Below are 13,781 nucleotides of genomic sequence, written 5' to 3' on the forward strand. Positions count from 1 at the left end.
ATGTAAAGTAGGTCCTATTTATGGCAGGCACGTTAAGGCTGTGGGAAAAGTGGAGAAGAAAAAAATATTAAATGCCTGAAATGATGTGCACTCTCACTACTTCTTAAATGTCCATTTTTTAACTTTTGAGCACTGGTATGTTCTTGCTGGATAAATAATTCTGTTTCATCGCGTATCTACATAGAGGGTCTGTTTTTCTTCCACAAGACTCTGAGTTCAGCAATGAACTCTTATTAGCCTCCTCACCGCAGCACTCTGCATCTCATATTCTCTCAATTCCCCTCTCAATAAAAATGGATTTCAGAGGATATTAGCTTCTCTCACCCCCGAATTCCTCTGATATTAACCCCAATGAAGAGATGTGATGTATTTGCTTTTTAAAGGCAGAGCGGCCCTTCAACGTATAGAACAAAATCTAGCATCTGCATTAATTAGTATTTTTAATAACTGATGTTCTCACCTGTGACTTACAGAAGGTTGCAGACCATACGGATGGTAGAAAAATACAGCACACACTACCTAAATGATGTGTAGTATTCTCTTGTAGATCTCACTCCACATTTTGTGCGAGCTGACTACACTTGAGAACTTTCTCACCACACACTCCCACACACTGCTGCCGATTTAACTCTTTATCAGCAAGAAACCATTAGTCTTGGATTGTAATCAGCTTGCGTCGGCATCATTTCCACTGACCCACGGGGTCGGGCCGGCAACAGAGGGATTTAAAGTATGACTGTGAATCTGCTGCTGTGTTACACAAATATAAACACGTAGCAGGTAATCCCATTAAACTCAACACCCCTGTGCTTGCTTATCTCAACGAGGTAGACAAATACACAGCTAATTACGCATGCCCGAGCTTTGGAGAGAAGAGTGCTCCAAGTTTCCTCACTACAAAGACATGATTCACTCTCCAAATTAAAGCCTTATCTGGCAGCATAAGGCCTTGCGGGCTTTTTTTTGATGATCCGTCAAGTAGGACCTCAAATGGCTGTTTCAAAAGTCCTTCGCTTTAATGATACACTGCTTTGTGATCGGCCTTGACCTGTGATGTCAATCATTTCCCTTCCTCATATCAGTCTGAATCTATCTGACCCCAGCTGCTCATCAAACACAGGCTGTCTGCATATGTGATTATTTTTGCACCTCCCCCCACCCCATAATTATATAAAACAGACTCTCCGTAGTGTTGCAGTGAGGAGTGCTTTCTCTCTCCACAGGTTAATTCCTTAGTAGCATCGCTTAATTGGGTTTGATATGCTTGATTTGTTTGACTCGGTTTACCTGAGGACTTTGAAAAAGAGCTGTAAATAACAAGGACAGATTGTATCACACATGTAAAACAGTACAATCTGTGCTCATGGTCACAGCTGAGAGTAGATTTGGCTTAAATGTGAATATATTTGGTGGGGCAGTGGGATAAAAATGTATGTAATTTCTATGCTTTTTAAACAGCTTGTGGAAATAATGCATTAAAATTGATTATAAATAGATGGCTTAGATAAAAGCCAAATTATTTCCTGGCTGGTTTTTGAAATACGTATATATATACTGATGTTCATCACATACAATGAACAATTGTAAGACCTCACTTTGGAATCTGGAAACTTGATCTAATTGACATTATGTTTGACATTTTATGGACCAAAAAGGTTTTATTGATAAATCAATCTGCTCACAGGTTTACATGTTCTTTTCTAGTTCTACTCAAAGGAAAGTTATAAAACAATTATCACATTATTTTTTTGAATGAAAAAGGAGTAAATCATAGCAAATTACACTCAGAATTTCTTCAACAACAGATTGAATTCACATGTATATAAAAATCTTACAGCAACATGCAAATCGAGTTTTTTTTCAATGTATTGTGTTCACACTCATTGAAAAAACATAAAAATAGAGATTATTATTTTGAATACATTATTAATGAAATGTGGTTTCAACTGAACAATTTGCTTTCATGTGTATGTTTATTTTTTATGTTTTGTGGGTTTATTTTTGTGTGTATGCTGATGATGTTTCTGTGTCTACTACCAGCTGTCTGCCTGTTTGGTGGAAGAGAGCTGGTGGAGGGGGATCAGAGGGCTGTGCGCGACTCCTCTGGCAGGTGCATGCTGTTTGAATGCATGGTAAGTCAACACACACACTCACACACACACCTAGCGAGAGAAAAAAACACTTTACATACTCATTCAAATGATTTTTATCGATTTTCTGCAGGAAAAGACTCAAATAACTCATGTAACCAAACACTTCAGCTATATTACTTTCCTTGTAGCCGTGCATGACAACTTGCTAAATACTTCCTCCGCAGCCACCTTGGTCCAGCCTGAGAGGACAAATCAAGCAGCGACAAACCAATATGAAAGATTGTCCACTTTAACTGAATTTCATTGATCCGACCCGTCATCATTATTTTCTTTGTGGTCTGAATAAATTGCCCAAATCATTTTAATTGCATTTTCATTTGCAGGCCAGTGCCATGCAAGAGTCAATCACAGGATGCCACAGCCATTCTTTTGTACCAGTCATCAGATACCACAGTGGTCCCAAATCATATTCATTTCCCAATTATTCAGAGTATTTGCTTTTGTCTTCTTGGCGCACCATATGGGTGAGTCACTCACTTTTGGGAGTAATTCACTTGATGACATTACACCAGGCAGGCCCAATCAATCACAGAAAAGTGACTTGAAGTTTTTAATCACCCAACTCGATCATGTCAACCAGCTCCTCCATAAATTCTGCAAAGCTCCATTAGAATCTGCAGTTTCAGACAGCTGCCTGGCTTGCTTGCCCACACCTGGCCCATCTGTAGTCCCAGTTAACTGACTGGCAGTCCCAGGCAGATCAAAGAAATGGGGACGGGGAGTGCTGTCAGTCAGCCCACTGCTGCAGACTCCTGCAGGCTTCCCCTGACAGCTGCTTGTCACGCCTCTGATCTTCTGTCTGCCTGCTGGCTGCAGGGGGGTTTCAAGTTTTGGGTGGTGGGCAAGAAGTAGAAGGTACAGCTTGTTTGAAAAGTTGTTGGGGGACTTGTGGGGGAAGTTTGTTCCAGAATTACACCTGAGCGCGCTCACCCTGTGTATTAGAGGTCAGGACAGACTGGTTTAAGATTATCCTTAAGCAAAATATTTGTGCACCACAGACGGATAGAGAAAGCCTATAAAGCTTATTGCCTTTGTCCAACTGTGTCTAGTGTTAATGACTCTTAAATTAGCATCAGTCAGAGGGACACGGATGAGATCATTAGAGGGACCTGCCAAAGGCATGCTGGGAAAAGGAACCCCCTAATCAGGTTTTACACTCTGACTAAACACACATGCAGGGATAATCCAGAAGATTGATTCACTGTTTGTATAATAAAGATGCATCATGAATCATGATGTAAATCACTGAGGATGAGAGGAGGAGAGAAGAAGGCAGGTGTTTTTTTTTTTCTCCTTCCAGAAGTAAAAAACTGCTATTGACCAATGAGTAATTGGTTTGTAATGAACACACAGGGAGGAGGGAGGGTGGGAGAGTGAAAGAGGAAACAGAATAGATGAATAATTACCTTCATAATTACATCCAGGCGTATAGCAAATCAAGAGGGACAGAGTGGGCCTAAGCAGTGGCTCATGAGGACTGTGTTTCTGCCCATCACAGGACCGGACCATGCATCGAGTGGTCCCCAGTGAGCCTTGTCCGGAACTCAACTGCGCAGAGTCGGAGCAGATCACCTTGAGTGACAGATGCTGCAAAGTCTGCAGAGGTATGGAGGAAACATCGTCCTGCACTACATCACTGCTATAATTATTTAAAGTTATTTTCCCTTTTTGCAGGTGTTTCTTCTTTGCTGGCAAAAACTGATGCAAATCAATCTAAAACAGCCTGCTCATGTGATTCACAGTTTTTGGACATTTAGCTCAGATCAGATACTGAATATTTCCAGTATGTGTGAATCATTTTATTTATTTCCTTTATGATTATGAAGTCAGATGTGCCAGAGGGAAATCGTAGCAAATAAAGGTGAATTCACCCTAATATTCCTTGGAAAGAAGCTACAGTATGGATACTCAGACAATAGGTTACAATACTGTGACATAACCTTTCCACTGGCCCTGTATGCCTCCATCACTCCTCTCCTCCTCTCTCCTCTGGGTCTCAACCTTTACCTCTCCATGCCCCCTGCAGGTCATGACTTCTGCTCAGAGAGCCACGGCTGCGTGGAGCACTCTGACTGTGTGAACCTGGAGGCAGGAGACTGCTGTGTTTGTAAGGATGGCTTCCGCCCACTGCGAGACGATAATGCCTACTGTGAAGGTACAGCATTGCTCTGAATCACAAACCCTGACTTTTAGCTGAAGTTTATTTGCCCTCCAAGCGCTGGAGGTGTTTGTTTTTTCGTGAATGTGCTCGGGTTGCATCAAAGGGGTCATGGGAGGAACCTGCTCTTTGCTTTTAGGAGGGCCTGGTAGCTTTAATTCAGTGTTATTTTAACACTGAAATATTTCCACTTGTCATGGTGTTCTGACTGCTTGATCTCAGCCTGGTCATTTTCAGTTTCGCGAAGTGAGCACAAAGATAGCACACGCAATTTCATCACAAAATGATTACAGACAACTAAAAAAACATGCTTGACATTGAAATAACATGGTGAAAAGTGAGTGTATGGGGGTTGGAGGAATGGATATACATCAGTCTTGAACTTTGGTGTTTATTCATTCAGCATTACATGGGTATTACAAGTGATTTCTTACATGTTTTTCTATTTATAATGAGTTTTTCCTCTCAGACATGCTCATATAACCATGAACAACACCTTGCCCTAACGTCAAAGGATAATACGAGTGTTGTATTTTGTTTATGCCAGTTTTGTTCTTTCTTTTATCCCTGCTAGGGTCATCTCACAGTCAACATAGTAGAGATGTCACGGCTTATTTTCCAGCTTTCAGAACAAAGTGTTTTCTGCTACTCATCTTAGAACAGTATCAAAGCAACTTACACAGACTTGCCATAGGCCTGAGGTAGATTGCCCTGCACAGTAAATACAAGACATTAGATCAGTGTTTTACAATTTTCGTTCTATTTCTCTTTTACTGGGCTTTTATTTTAATAAGCCCACCACGTACATACTCTTTGCTGACCTGACACCTGAAAGAGTTTGCTCAAAAACGTTGGCTTACGAGCTTTATTGTCACTTTAGTGCCATGTTTTTATGTTTGGGCTATTTTTGTTGGTTTGATTGAATTTTAAACAAAACAAAATGCTAAAAGATGGGAATAAACATAGCATGAATTGCAAAATAATGTAGACATTAGCTAAATACCCACTAAAACACTTTGTTGAATTCATGCTTTTATCGCATAATCCTTTTGTGATGGGAGTCTGTAATCCCCTCATTATGTGTGTCCACAATGAGCAATAACTGCCTTTCAGAATGTATTTTGAGAGGCTAATGTTTGTCTTCTAAGTCAGTTGTTTAATTTCTAATAGAAAAAAATGCTGATGGTCTTTATGTTTGCATGCATTTAGTGTCACCCTGCAGGGGGGAGCAATTAAAGTTATCCTATCTGTCATCGGTGAGGTCATTCATAACTGATTGCACTCTAAGGCTCGGATGTCTTCAGCCATGTTGCTCTTCACGTAAACCACTGCTCTCTTTTTAAAACAGACAATGTCTGACTTGATTGTCTTTTCAATGTTTCGCATTACATGATTGAAACACATTCTCTACACCTCATTTAGCAGGTAATTTCTAGTTGATGGTGAAGCTCTGAAAAACTTGCTCAGAGTTCAAATGTTCACACACTAAATTGATGGTGCTTCAGCTGAATTCCTCATCTCACATCTTGACTGAAATTTACCAGCTGCATCGTTAAAAAATGATGACTTTATCATCTCCAGCGCTATCCTGCAGTAAAATATGTAGTAAACATCATGTCATAACTGCTAACCCAGTGCATCTCTGATATTAATGAGCAAACACCGCATCAAAGTTATTCAGATTCTTCTGCTGTATGACCTTGACAGCTGCCCTGTCAATGTACAGCCCTCTTGATCTCCCTCCATCTTTAGAACATCTGTTTGTGAGTGCGTGCCTTGGCCTATTTTTTCTGTTTATCTACAGTCCACATACTCCTTGTAATCATTTTTCTGCCACCTTTGTCAACATGATGCTAAAGTGTCAATCGAGCAGCAGAGGATTTTGTTACTGTTACCAGGGTGCTAAATGGGTGAGTGGTAGTTCACAGCTTCTGCAGATCTCACCTTATTTGAACTTGCAGATATGAGCAGTTGTCCAGGTAATTAGACAGTCTTAGGGAATCTGCATAATTGAAGATACTATCTGTCTTAAATTAATGAGAAGCGATGGTGTTGGTTGCAGTTTTTGATCAAATGGCAAATTCTGGCCTCATTCGCTGTTACAGCGTTAAATCATGGTCTCTGAAAATATTATTCAGACAGCAGTGGAAAGTAATTAACATTTACTTGAGCACTTTGCTAAAGTACATCTCTGAAGCACTTTTTCAAGCATTTTGATTTTATGCCACCTTATACTTACTATAATATACTCCACTGCATCCTTTTTTGAAAAATGACATTTATTTATATACATTTACATTATTCACTTTATAGCTGTACTAATTACTTTCCAGATTCATTTTACATACAAAATATTTGTTTGAAATATGACACACTGTAAAACTACTTAACAGTATATAAATGGTTATAATTAGCTTAGTTTAACCAACAACTTGAAAATGCTGCTCATATGTTAATATATGTGTAAATATAATGTAATCATAAAGCACATATATTAATAATAAAACACTCCGCCATTCTGCAGGAGAACTTTTTCTATTGATACTTTGCTAATAATAGTTAAAACATTTTACTGCAGGCATTATAACTGTAATAGCATGTTTTTTTCAGTATTGCTGCTTTTACTTTCAAGTTGCACTCAACCAATTTGTGTATTAACGACTGAAGACTTTGTGTAATGTGAAAGTGGTTGTTTATAGTGACAAACTCACAGAGAATCATTATCCGATTCTGCAGCTACCCTCAGCTCTACCGAGTGTTCCAGCATCTCTCAGCTCATTCTTTTGGTTTTTTTATGGCGTGTTTTGGTTCCCTCACCACCCTGTTTTCCAGTCACAGCACGCAGCGTTTTCAGTGATAAATCCCTAATAGATAAACCAACTGCACCTGTAGTATTTGCCCAACACCAATAGACAGCAACTAGTGAACAAAGTGGAGACTTATCAAAGAGCCAGGCAGGAGCTGGTGAATATGAAAACAGAGCTAAAAGAGAAAGAATTACACTTATCAATGTCCTGAAACACAACAACTTATGAATGCTAATGTTGCTCTTGGTGTGCAGGATGTGTAAAAAGGCAACTGTTTGTTGAAACAACTTGGCAATATGTTAGTGTTGTGTATACATCATTTTGCGCTGGCCCCCAAGTGGCAAAAAAAATCCATTAAAGCATGTTCAAACAGTTTGAATGCTTCTCCACCTCTGTATTCTGGTATACTTTGACCCTATTTTCCTCAGGGCGGGCAATGCGGAATGGGTAATTATGTGAAACTAGCTTCCATTTAATACAAGTGTCAAAGAGGAAGATAAAACACTATGAAAAATATTTGACTTCATTGCTCTTGTCTAAAGGCTAGATTTTTGTTCCACCCACACATCACCATTGCATTGTATTACTTTAAAAATGTGCTTAAAACAATCAGAGAATATTGTTGTCATTCTTCACAGCTTGGTTGCTTTTTGTTTCAACGTTATCACATGTGTAATAACCGAAGGGTCCCCAAAGATTTTCATCAGCTGTAGAAATAAGGATAGTACAACCCCACCCCATTACGAGTGTGAAACTAAGTACAAGCAGAAAGACCTGTGCCTCCAAAATCAACACTTCAAACCCGCACTATTCATCTCAAGAGCTGGCTGACTCTTGCTATGAAATTGGATGGCAGTGTTTGTGGTGAGTGTTTGCATCAGAGACTGCACAGAGAAACCTGAAATTGACTCAATTTGCTGATGGAGTTCTCTCAAAAGCAATTGATTTTTTTTTTTTTTTTGTGTGTATGTCTGTAACTCACTTACTATATGATTTTGTGTGTGTGTGTGTGTGTCCCCAGTGTGGAAAATAAAAGAACTGTCTTGCTAAAGCATTGCGGATCCCAGGGATGGATGAGAGAATGTTTGTATTCGCATAATAGGTTCACTATTTGTGGCTGCTAGGAGATGTACAGAAAGATGAGTGAAATTGTCTGCTTTCAATTCTAGATGAGTTTCAATAAACAGTGGTGCCCGCAAGATGAGATGAGAAGTCCAACTTAGAGGTAATTTAGTGTATTGAACACCGCAAGGAGATCATAAAACAGAAAGACATAGAGGCCCACAAGATCATAGGTTTTTTGTTTTATGTACACACACCGCACACAAAGCATTTTTTGGCTATTGTCAAATGTAAAGACAAACATCACAAAAAGCAGAGACAGATACTAGCTCTTTAAAACATTCCTAGGTCAGAGATGGGCTCAAAATAGCCGATGAGATCACTTCTGTGTAAATTTTTCATAGAAGCAGCAGTAGGGAAAACTCAGGGGGATACTAGCCCTGCCTTTGTGTAAGTCTGTGTGTGTTTGTGTGTGTGCAGGTGCATGTCTGTGTGTGTGTGTGTGTGTGCTTGAGCGCTGAGTTAGTTCTCCAACAGAAAAAGAGCTCATGGTGCAGTCAGACTGAAGGCCTATTTTGCTACATGGATGTGTGTGTTTAGGACAGAATTAGACAGAGGGCCGAACAGTGGAGAAGTGACAGACTGTGTGATTGTCTCTAAATTGAACAATCAGTATAGTTCAACATGTTGAGATAATACCATTATTCATCTCTGTATTGTAGAAGACTGCAGACAGAGAGACATCTCCCATTGTTGTCTGGTTTTGAAATGCCCTACTTTAGAAATTCTCTGTCAGAATTGCTCAAAAAGAAGGGCTGCTCGGTTGTTTTTTGGAGCTTCCATATGGGAATTGAGAAATACAAAATGATATTCTATAAAATAGAGGCAACGGAAAGAGACAAAGTATGCAACAGGATTTTATTTTGATGTAAAGCGCATTCGGGCTGGTTAAAATGGCTTATAAATGATATTGGTATTTTCAGGCTATGCCACGATATGACATTTTCTCAGGTATATCTAAGTTTATTTGATTACATTTTAGAATGAAGCCTTGTTTTCTGATCTTACTACCCTGTCCAGCAGAATTGACAGATGCCCTGCAGTCTGCATTATAATCATATTGACATTATTAGACCAGAAATGTCCCGGTGTTGTGTTTTGGCCTGCCACATCTGCTCGGGGTCTTGCATTTTCAGATGACGTTACACATTATGACATTATGACTGGCTGAACATCGCAAAGATGCCTCGTGTTCGCCCCAGGGACTGCCGTTTAAATGAACAAATTTTGATTGTAGAGTTAAAGATTTAAATCTAATAAAATGTAACAATTTCAAATGAATATTGCAGCTTTTAAATTACATAAGCTTTGTGCCATGAGTTCTGGTTGTTTGTTTGGAGTTAGTGTGTGTCTTGCTATGGAGAATTATCAGTCTGACTGTGAAAATATGATTAATTTTCACAATGTGTCAATATTACTTGATATTACATTATCACTTATCAGATGTTTAGATTTTTTACATCTAGTTTCACCAAGATAAGGATGGAGAATGTCTTCACCGAAGCACCGGTCTTCTTTTGAATACATATTATTAGATTATTTATGCATAATGTCATAATGTGCAGCGTCATCTGTATCCCCGGGCAGGTCTGGCCGGCCAACCGCATCTGGAACTTATAGGCTGAAGCAGGCCATGCATAGTAATGACAATGAGATAACCTCAGGTTTATGTTAAAAAAAGTTACATATCACACCCTATCACTATTTCTGGACCATTGGTAGCAAAAGAACACTGGTAGCAAAAATAAATCAAATTGTAAGCGCATCTTTGAGAAATGACCCTTCTTCTCACTTGATTTATTACTACAGTGTACACCTTCCTAATTATTCGTAATTATTTGCTGACCCATCATTTTCTTATCCTAAACCTCACACTCATCAACTCATGCCTAAACCTAACCTGAATCTGAATGGGTTACCAAATAAGTACTAGTTCATGCAATGTTGCTTCCGGGTCTTCTTGTACTCTTCATAGCAGAATTGCAGATAATGTGGCTCTGACAGGCTGCTGATATTCTGTATTTGTCTTATTTCCAAGAAATCCCATGAAAAGACCCAAAATGTACAGTGTGTTAGACGATCTCTCAATGTTTCCTGGCTTTCTGCAGACTATCAAACATTTGGCTCTCTAGTGAGTATTTACAGCAGCAGGAATGATGTACGTGGGACTGAATCAGTATAAACTACAGTGCCCATGTTCATCACAACATGTCAACCAATGCATTGCTGTGGCACATGAAAGTATTTTAATAGATTTTGGACAACAATGGAGCTCTGTGGCACAGAGGAATAAGTCATACAGGATCAGGCTTTGGCTTCACGGGCAATTCTTGTTTGTAGGATCAGTCCATTGTTGGTTTTGGATTAGACTTAACAGCCAAGGAAAACAAAATATAGATTTATAAGCAAATATGAGAAAATGGTCATATAGCATACACAAAACCATGTAAAGCAGGTATTTAAAAAGCTTAAAAAGCAGACAAGGAAAAGAAGCAGAGAGGAAGACCGCATACTAGACAATTAATAAACAGTATAACAGTATAATGATGTATAATGATGGCACTGTTGTTTGTCCAATAACCAGATTTGTACAATTTAACATTGTAGATAATGTAAGATTATTTTGAATAATATGTAAGATTATTGATAGAAAAAAGTCTGCCTGCTTGAACACAGACTGAGGTTTTTTCACCTACAGTATAAGGCATTACTGTGTGTGTGTTTGTGTGTTTGTGTAAGCATATCATGTGTGAAGATAGACCGATCCCGTGCCACTGCTGTCTTTTGAATGTCACAAGGTGGCAGCAGGCTAATTGGCACTGACTGAAGAGCACGGCCTGCTCCAAAACCCAATCACTGCCGGGATGAGCCCCGAGCTTCTGCGCTCCCCACCTGCTAGGGCCCTGACCCGCCCCTCACACACACAGATGAATCGCGCACATATACACACAGGCAAACAAATACACATTCTGACTGGCTGTGTGTGTTTATACACATCACCCCTGTGACCCTGCTGAAATGTCGCCCAAAACAGACAATTCCACCATCATCCAGACAGTCCAAACAGTATCTGAGCACTGCTCAACCAATATCTTTCAAATGCCACATGGGAGAAATCTCCGTCCTGCTCCTTTTCCAGTTGGGATCACATTTAATTTATTGACTGCTTTATACCCTGGTGGAGTTTTTTCAGCATTCAATAGGCAAGGCAGTTTTCTTTATAAAGCACATTTTATAGGTACTTTCATACAGGTACATATCTAAATATAAGAAAATGCAACAAGAGGAGAATAATGTATATGGCAACACGTGCATTGTTGAACTAAATATGGTTTTGCCATCAAAGCAAGGCAGATTTATTTGTATAGCACTTTTCAACAAGGCACCTGAAAGTGCTTTACATGAGACAAAAAGACATTAAGAAAAGATATAAAAGGAACACAAGAGAATATAAAAAGATGCACAACTACAGTGCAGTGTGCAATATATGAGTAAATAGTCCCAAGTTTAAAGGGCAGTGGTAAAAAGATTTAAAAAGAGATTTAAAAGAACTGAGAGTTGTAGAAGATCAGGTCATTGAGCCCCAAAAGCCGTTTCTGCTCCGTGTTGCTTATTGTTTAGACCTGTGGCCCACAGGCTGCACTCAGTCACAGATTGACGAGTGATTGATGATGATGCTCCATCGATTTACGCATGGTGGAAAATCTTTCCTAGATTAATGAGAGCCATTCACGCTGCCTCACATAAACAAGGCACTTTTGTCTCTGAGATGCATCAGGGTTCATTTAAGTCATGCCAGATCGAAGTGTGTTAAATGCATGTTTAATGTGACGTATACACACACACACACACACACACACACACACACATATATCAACATACAGAATAATGCAGGCACTCAAGGGCTGGTGGATGTTAAAAGGATTCATGAGTGTTTTTAGTTTGGACAGAACTATATGTAGAAGTGTCAAGCTGTCATGTGTTGAATATGCAGGGTTTACATGCACACCTTCAAAAGAGAAAACAATAACACACATTCACAGACCTTGCGATTATACCAGCAGACTCACACACACTGCTTCTCCTCCACCTTTTCCTTATTTGATGTTCATTGTTCTAAGTCAGGTAGCAGGCTTCTAAGTGTTTACAGTGATTGATCACAGTGTGAGTGTCTGGTATTTAGACAATGGATGTGCTCTCAGAATGCAGAGTTTCACTGTTGTTGTTTCCTAATGGGATTCTTTCCACTCAGTCATCGTAATTGGCTCCTGCTCCTTCTCAAATTGGCAGTGACGTTTTGTGTGTTTGTTTTGGGTCTTTTTGAGCTGGTTTATTTAGGACTGATTGTCTAATTAGGTAAAGTTGAAAAGATACTCAAAAGAATTTTCTCTTAAAATAGTAGCTCGCGTTTAGGCAGTGGCTCAGAAAATAATCTATGAGCTGCTCTGTTACATTTCACAGGAACTCATTTTGTCTGAATTTTTCCTCATTATGATTTCCTTTTAAAGCAGATATTAAATTATAATTGTCCAGAAAGATTCCAACAATAAAGGAGCAAACTGATTAAAAACACCTCACTCCTTTGTCATTTACAGCATTTTTTCAAATGAAAGAAAGTAGAAAAGATTTAGAGTAATTTTGCTCGTTGAACTGCCTTTCCCAGATTCACCCTGCAATACAACTAGAAGCATCTGTGTGTGCTAACAACCCTAAATAATCACACCCTCAGCAAAATAGAGTGCAGAGGAAGGCTACACCACTTTAAAGACATCAGATGTGGCTCTGATCACAAATTTTAGACATATTTTTAGTACTAAACGAATTATCAACTAATTTCATAACCAATCAGCAGGTTAATTAATTGGTTGCATTCCCACTCTTTTATTGTCTAAAATGATTGGAAAGCGATGAACTGCAATGCATGCAATATCATTAAATAATAACAATTTGATATTTAAGGAATGTTTCAACAAATGAGGCTTACTTTTCTTGCCAAGAGTCAGATGAGAGGTTCAGTACCACTGTTACATCTATCAGTTATCTTAGCTTAACATGATTTAGTGGAAATGGGGCAAAAAGATAGTCTGTCTCTGGCTGAAGATAAGAGAATCACCTCTAAAGATCACCAATGTGTTTTCAATGTCACACATCAAGGAAGTCACTGTGCCTGCGTAAGAAATACCTTTTTACCAGGCTAGGTGTTTCCCCCTGCTTCCAGTCATTACGCTAAGCTGGGCTAACCATTTCCCATCTTGGCTTCATAGTTACTGTGCACTCCTCAACGTGGTATCTGTCTTTTTATCTAACTCTCGACAAGAACTAATTTCAAAAACTTTGGCTAAAAACATTTTGGCCTTTACGTTGATTGAAAGCATCTTTTCCACACATCCTGACCACCAACTGTAACTCAGTACTTGATCCAGTGACACACCCCTAAACCAAAAGAGGCATCCTGTAACACCCTCTGATACCTTTCTCCACCCAAGGCAAGGCCGACCAGTGGAGATTATTTGCAGAGTGGGACATTGTTTGGCCAGCAGG

At 39.3% G+C, this 13,781-nt stretch overlaps 1 protein-coding gene across 1 annotated transcript in view; it reads left to right on the forward strand.

The window, feature by feature from the left end:
* The window catches only part of nell2a (neural EGFL like 2a), a 75,659-nt gene that overhangs the window by 20,861 nt on the left and 41,017 nt on the right, over window positions 1–13,781 (forward strand). The window contains exons 10-12 of the mRNA XM_070830474.1: window positions 2,041–2,132; window positions 3,652–3,757; window positions 4,180–4,308. Of these exons, the coding sequence (XP_070686575.1) occupies window positions 2,041–2,132; window positions 3,652–3,757; window positions 4,180–4,308 (327 nt within the window). The remainder of the gene's footprint in view (window positions 1–2,040; window positions 2,133–3,651; window positions 3,758–4,179; window positions 4,309–13,781) is intronic.

This window comes from Pempheris klunzingeri, chromosome 5 (genome assembly GCF_042242105.1).
Source record: "Pempheris klunzingeri isolate RE-2024b chromosome 5, fPemKlu1.hap1, whole genome shotgun sequence".
NCBI classification, from domain to species: Eukaryota; Metazoa; Chordata; class Actinopteri; order Acropomatiformes; family Pempheridae; genus Pempheris; species Pempheris klunzingeri.